This window comes from Dendropsophus ebraccatus, chromosome 5 (genome assembly GCF_027789765.1).
Source record: "Dendropsophus ebraccatus isolate aDenEbr1 chromosome 5, aDenEbr1.pat, whole genome shotgun sequence".
In the NCBI taxonomy this organism is placed as follows: domain Eukaryota; kingdom Metazoa; phylum Chordata; class Amphibia; order Anura; family Hylidae; genus Dendropsophus; species Dendropsophus ebraccatus.
Window position 1 is genome coordinate 48131984 of NC_091458.1, and position 6000 is coordinate 48137983.

The following is a 6000-nucleotide window of genomic DNA, read 5'->3' on the forward strand; positions in this document are numbered from 1 at the left end:
CTATCGCTCCTATTCCACGAAGACGCGGCTACAGATCGCTGATATATAAGTCGTTTGTCTTTCAACATGTTCAAAGACAAATGACTTCAATGATCAGCCGACATGAAAGATGTCGGCTGATCTTTGCCCCCTATTCCACAGGACGATTATCGTCCGTAATGGCCGATATTGGCCAAATACAGACGATAATCGTTCCGTGGAATAGGGCCTTAAATCACAACCAACGACATACAAACTATTTTTTAATCGCTGCCTGCAATTACACAGAACGATTATCGTTTAAATTCGAATGATATAACGATTTTTTGCACAATAATCGTCTTGTTTAATAGGGCCCATGGAACTCAAACAGGAACCTGGGGAACCATTTTTTTGCACCCATGTATAACTTCAGAGACTAGGATTTTGGCTTTACACTGGGTGAGGCTGAGCTCACATCTGCATTAGAAACTCCATTGGGTGCCTCCATTATAAGTTCCATCTAAAATATCAGAAAATATAGCACAGTATGCAGCTCTATTTCATCATGTTGAATGTTGAACACCATGGTCGAAAGCCAACACTCCCCATTGAAGTCACTGGGGTCCGCAGGGTGCCACTGGTATCTAGTGTGCAGGGGGTCCACTGATAGACGAAAAATGCCGGCATAATCTAAGCCTCAAGGCCCTATTCCACTGAACTTTTTTGAACGATTATCGTTCATAAAATCGTTCAAACTACCGCTCATTAACGATATTCGTTCTGTGGAATAGCTGTAAACGAGCAACAACAACAGCGAAATCGTCGTTGAGTCCTTCACTACTTTCAACAATAATTTGCTAATCTTTTCGTTGAATAAAAAAATCTTTCAGTCGTTCTTGAAATGTCTACCTACATTTCCCCGTTTTAAACGACCATGTAACAATGTAACGACCGCAAAAAAAACGTTACACTACAGATATCGTTCACGTTCCCACACGTATTATGTGTTATCGTTCGCTTAAAAAAATCGTTAAGTGCTCGTTAACGAGCGGTCGTTGGAGCGAGTCTAAGAATGATAATCGTTCCGTGAAATAGGGCTATAAGGTGGCTCTACCGGTACAGTAGGTACAAGAACAGCTGTGTATTTAGGGAGCAGTATGAGAAAACCCAAGCATAATAGAAAAATATGAGAGAGAATTCGCACCACTAGTTTCCTAGAAGCAAAATGTAACAGTAGGTGCACTTTTATTTGTATTCATTACTTGTTCCAGTCTAGCGGACAGTGGGAGGCTTTACCTTGAGGAGATGTAACACTGTATTGCTTCATTATACAGCAATGAAACCATATTAATACTAGATTGTGTGTACTGAGTGTAATGAGACTATTTTACTGCATTTGTCTTCACACTTCTGTACCCATTGTATTATCACCGCCATGTCACGTCACTCCCACTCATTGTATCCGCTCATCTCATTTGTTAATTCTCGCTATTGTGTTCTCTTAATTACTTTTCTGTATTTTTCCTCTTTTTCACACTTACCCGCTGAAACTGGGGAATAAAAAGTAAAGACTGTGACGCATCGTTCAGGGAGTTGTTTATTTTGTCGTAATGTCAGGTTGTTACAATTCAAAGTAGCCAGTGAGGTATAGATGCAGTTAGCTGGTGTCAATGCTATTTTACAACCGTGATCTTCAAAGTCTTAACAAATAGGGTTATATATAAAACTACAGCAAACAGGAACAGTACTTGCATCGTTCACAACAAATCAGATTCCAGTTTAAATTTTGCAAGGTTTACTTCTCACTCTCTTTTTATATATAATAGGGGTGTACGCACCAATAAGTCATATGGGTACTATCACAATTTTATACCCTAGTATTTTTAAGTGTACCTGTCGTTATAACTTTCAAAATCTAAACGAAGAGTAGATGTGATATAAAGCAAGTTTGCAATTTACATTTATTATTTTTGTTGTTGTTATCATGCTGTAAAACAAAGCTGAACTTACCAGAAATCCAGGTCCAGTCTCCTAAAGACAGATTTTCTGACTTATGCTCGTTGAAAAAAAAAAACAGACTAAACACAGGAATTCCGGCCAGTACAAAGAGTCACGCCTCAATGTGTCACATGATTGCCTTCTCTCTGTGAGCGCTCAGATGGCCTGGGATACACAGGACTTCCTGTTTTCTGACTGTTTCCTGTTTTTTGAGGAAAAAAGTAAAAAAAAAATAGGAAGTACCGACTTTTACATGAGAACTAAATAAAAAATAATCAATGTGAATTGCAAACTTACTTAATATCACATCTACTGTTGATTTTTATTTTGAAAGTTATAAAGACAATGACACTTTAAGTTGTGGTTATAAAGGGAAATGACAAAGTCTTGCAAATGTATTTTGACATCTACCTATATTCTCTTTCAGACAACTCCTTAGCAGTCCGTTCTGGGGGCTGTTTTCCTGGCACTGCCATGGTTACCTTGTCTGGTGGTCGTAGAAAGCCTATTTCTGAGATTCAGCTTGGTGATAAGATCCTCGCTACAGACAAGACAGGAACAGTGACAACAACTGAAGTCTTGCTGTTTTTGCACAAAGACCTAGATAAAGTGGCCACCTTTGTTGTTATCGAAGCTGAAGGACATCCCTATAGCTTACGGTTGACACCTCACCATCTGCTCTTCGTAAGCAAAGACATACGGGCCGGTTTTCTGCCCATTTATGCCTATCGTGTCCAGGTGGGAGACTTTGTTCAGATTTACGTCAATGGCACTCAGCTTATACCATCTAAAGTGGTGAATGTGTCTATACAAGAAGAAAAAGGGGTTTTTGCTCCACTGACTGTCCATGGTACACTACTGGTAGATGGCATCCTAACATCCTGCTATGCAACTATTGAATGGCATGACTTAGCACATAAATCGTTTGCTCCTTTGAGATTCCTTTACAACATGTTCTCCATATTTCCCAATTTTGTAGACAGTGATGGAATTCATTGGTACTGCCACTTCCTCTATGTGCTGGCCAAGAAAGTTCTCTGGTGGGACATGCCATGAAGTGTCATTTATTGGGTCGGCTATTTTAGAAATGCTGCTGAAGTATGGTCTCCTAGACCTACAGTGACGTATATCCTGTGCTTCCTGTATGCTGCAGAAGCTCAACAATCACAGCACATGCTCTATGGCTCCAACGTTCCTATGTCATAAAAGCTGAAGATTGTGTTGTTCAGATGGACCAACGGCATGTCAAAAATTGCTTAAGGAGCTGCCAACTTACCTTTGTGGATAACAGATAATGTCATGTTAAAAAAGACGTGTGAAGTGGTCAGAAATGAAATGGTCAGAAAGATGGATTCCATGTAAGATGTAACTAGGGTTAATAAGTATACTGATTTCACCTTAGGTCTGAAAAGTGAGGTTTTAGGTTCTTGTAGCATCTACTTAACAGTATATATCATTTAACTGAATGATCGTCTACATGTATGTAAATGTCTCCAATCCATGGCTGGCCGGGCATGACATCATGTTCCATCAGGCAGGCATGCATAGATCTCCAAGAATGTTCAGCTACAAACCTAAATCTGTTGAGCCAGAAACATAGGAGGTAACAAAGGTCATTGTGCACTGATTATTTATTACTTTGATTTCTGCTATGATCTTCCAGTATGTGTCCTAACCAATGGAAGGTGCTTATAGAACTTGTGTTAATGCAGGATTCCAGCTCCATTGGGTGCTATGGGACAGGCAACCACAATGCCTGTCTGCACAATGGTTATATACATCATTATTATTTATGTTGATTGTATTCATTGGAAGAGATAAATATGTGATCAATTAAAGTTGTTATAAGGGAACTACACCCAAACTACATACATTTATTTTTTTAGCTTTGGTGCTTTGACCATTCACTGGTAAACAATAGAATTCAATAGGATTGTTAAAAAAATCAGATTTTGCTAAGTATATTTTTACTTAAAGGGATTTTTCAGGGGAAAAATACTGATAAGTTATCCACAGGAAAGCTGTTCAGCACTGGAAGTACATACTGAACAGGCCTAAAAATAGTTGTCTCTGTTCACTGTGTATTGGCCGGACCTGGTTACTGCAGTTTAGCTGGTATTTATTTGAATAGGAGCTGAGCTGCAGTTATAGGTCACTACCACTACACGGTGAACAGAGCCCTTCAGGATTTTCTATACTTCTACACATATTTGACCAAAGACAACATCAAAATATCACTTAGGGTACGTTCACACTTACCGGATCTGCAGCGGATTTTCTGTTGCGGATCCGCAGCAGATCCGCAGCAGATTTCATTTAAATAACTGAACACAGCATCAAATCTGCACCATCAAATCTTCTGCGGATCTGCTGCAGATCTGCTGCGGATCCTGTAGGTGTGAACGCACCCATAGATAAAGAAGACTAAATCAAATAAATAAGTCAAAATGTTTAGTTATTTGCTAAAGGGTTATGCAAGATTAGAAAAAGCATAGCTAATTTTTTGCAAAAAACAAAACAAAACACAACTCCTGTCCTCAAGTTATGTTTTGTATTGCTATTCAGCTCTATTCACTCTAATGGAACTGATCTGTAAAACCACACCCAAACTGAGGACAAGAGTGGTGCTGTTTCTTGAAGAAAGCAGACAGGTTTTTATAGGCCTGGACAATCCCTTTAAGGACAATTATTTAATATAAAATATCTGTGAGTGGCTAAAATAAGGGAACCTTTAATTTCAGTATCTGTATGTCTACCTAATATATACATTTCCAGTAAGTGTTGGTTAGTCCTGCACATAGCCCATATGCCAATGATTATTTTTACATATACATAATAAGATGGAGAATGGGAAAAAAAAATTTCCACCAAAATGCTTAACATAAAGACTTGATGGAAAGGTCCCATGACCTAAAAAGAAAAGGGAGGGAGGGTTGTTGACTTACCTATTCTGGTTCCCTTTAAAACCGCTCCCAGGTCCAGCTGCTGCTGACAGCTCTTCCGGCTGCAACTTCATGTACCCGGCTGAGTGATTGCCCGCTTAGCCAACCAGTGGCAACATGACAACTGACTAGCTGAGTGGGCAATCACTCATCTGGGCCTTAATGTTATAGCTAGATGAGCTGGGTAAGTGGCATACCTAGATTCTAGCAGAAAATGACAGCAGGCGGCCATCAGCAGGACCCAGGAGCGGTGCTGCGGAGGAACAGGGACAGGTAAGTATACATTGTTTTTTCATTTTACGCAATAACCCCCCAACCCTCATCAGCCTTCCTGTTTTTATTCTCATGGGACCTCCCATTTAAACAATAGGTAATTCTCTGATGACACATTCCCTTTAAATATAACAGGTGACACCTGATCATCCCATTGACTGAAAACATCTGACTCTAATTTTACCTTTAAATCATCTACTAATCCTGAAGGCACACACGCTTTTGCCCCTTACAAATATGTAATATTGGATCATTTTGACTTGTTTGACTTATTTGACTTATTTGTTTCTCTTTATCTACATTAAAGACTTGGGTGAAAAGCTGATTTGTTTAGGTCAAACGTATGCAATTTACGGAATACGGAATATTTTAAAGGGTTCACATACTTTCAAGCACCACTGTACTTAATATATCCCCTTTTTTACATTTACGTAAATGGGTGGCGTTCCCTTATAACATATTTTAAATGAATAATCTCATGGGCTGAGAGATGAATTCAGAAGCTACTGTAGACTCTCACCCAAGCCACACGCTATTACTAAAAATACATAAGGTGGGAGGTGCGGTTTTCCAGGGAGTTGCCAAGTTCCCTGAATAAAAGTATATTTTTTTAGATCATGTCTTATTGTAACATTCCAAAGGAAATCTGCTTTAACACAGCTGCTGCACAATCATTCTTAGAGTATATTTTTCTACTTATAAATTGTAATTTAATTTGGTCATTGTAAAGTTCCGGCTTCCTGTAGATGTGAGAAAGTGAATGTTCAAACAGAATTTAATATCTTTTTAACAATCTTATTTAATGTGTTTTCTGTTAATAAACCAA

General features: G+C 38.8%; 1 protein-coding gene across 1 annotated transcript in view; it reads left to right on the top strand.

Annotated features, from left to right (window-relative positions):
* Nucleotides 1-4277, top strand: part of DHH (desert hedgehog signaling molecule) — a 47432-nt gene extending 43155 nt beyond the window's left edge. Inside the window, exon 3 of the mRNA XM_069970090.1 lies at nucleotides 2387-4277. Within this exon, the coding sequence (XP_069826191.1) occupies nucleotides 2387-3015 (629 nt within the window). The 3' untranslated portion in view covers nucleotides 3016-4277. The remainder of the gene's footprint in view (nucleotides 1-2386) is intronic.
* The last annotated feature ends 1723 nt before the right edge of the window (nucleotides 4278-6000 follow it).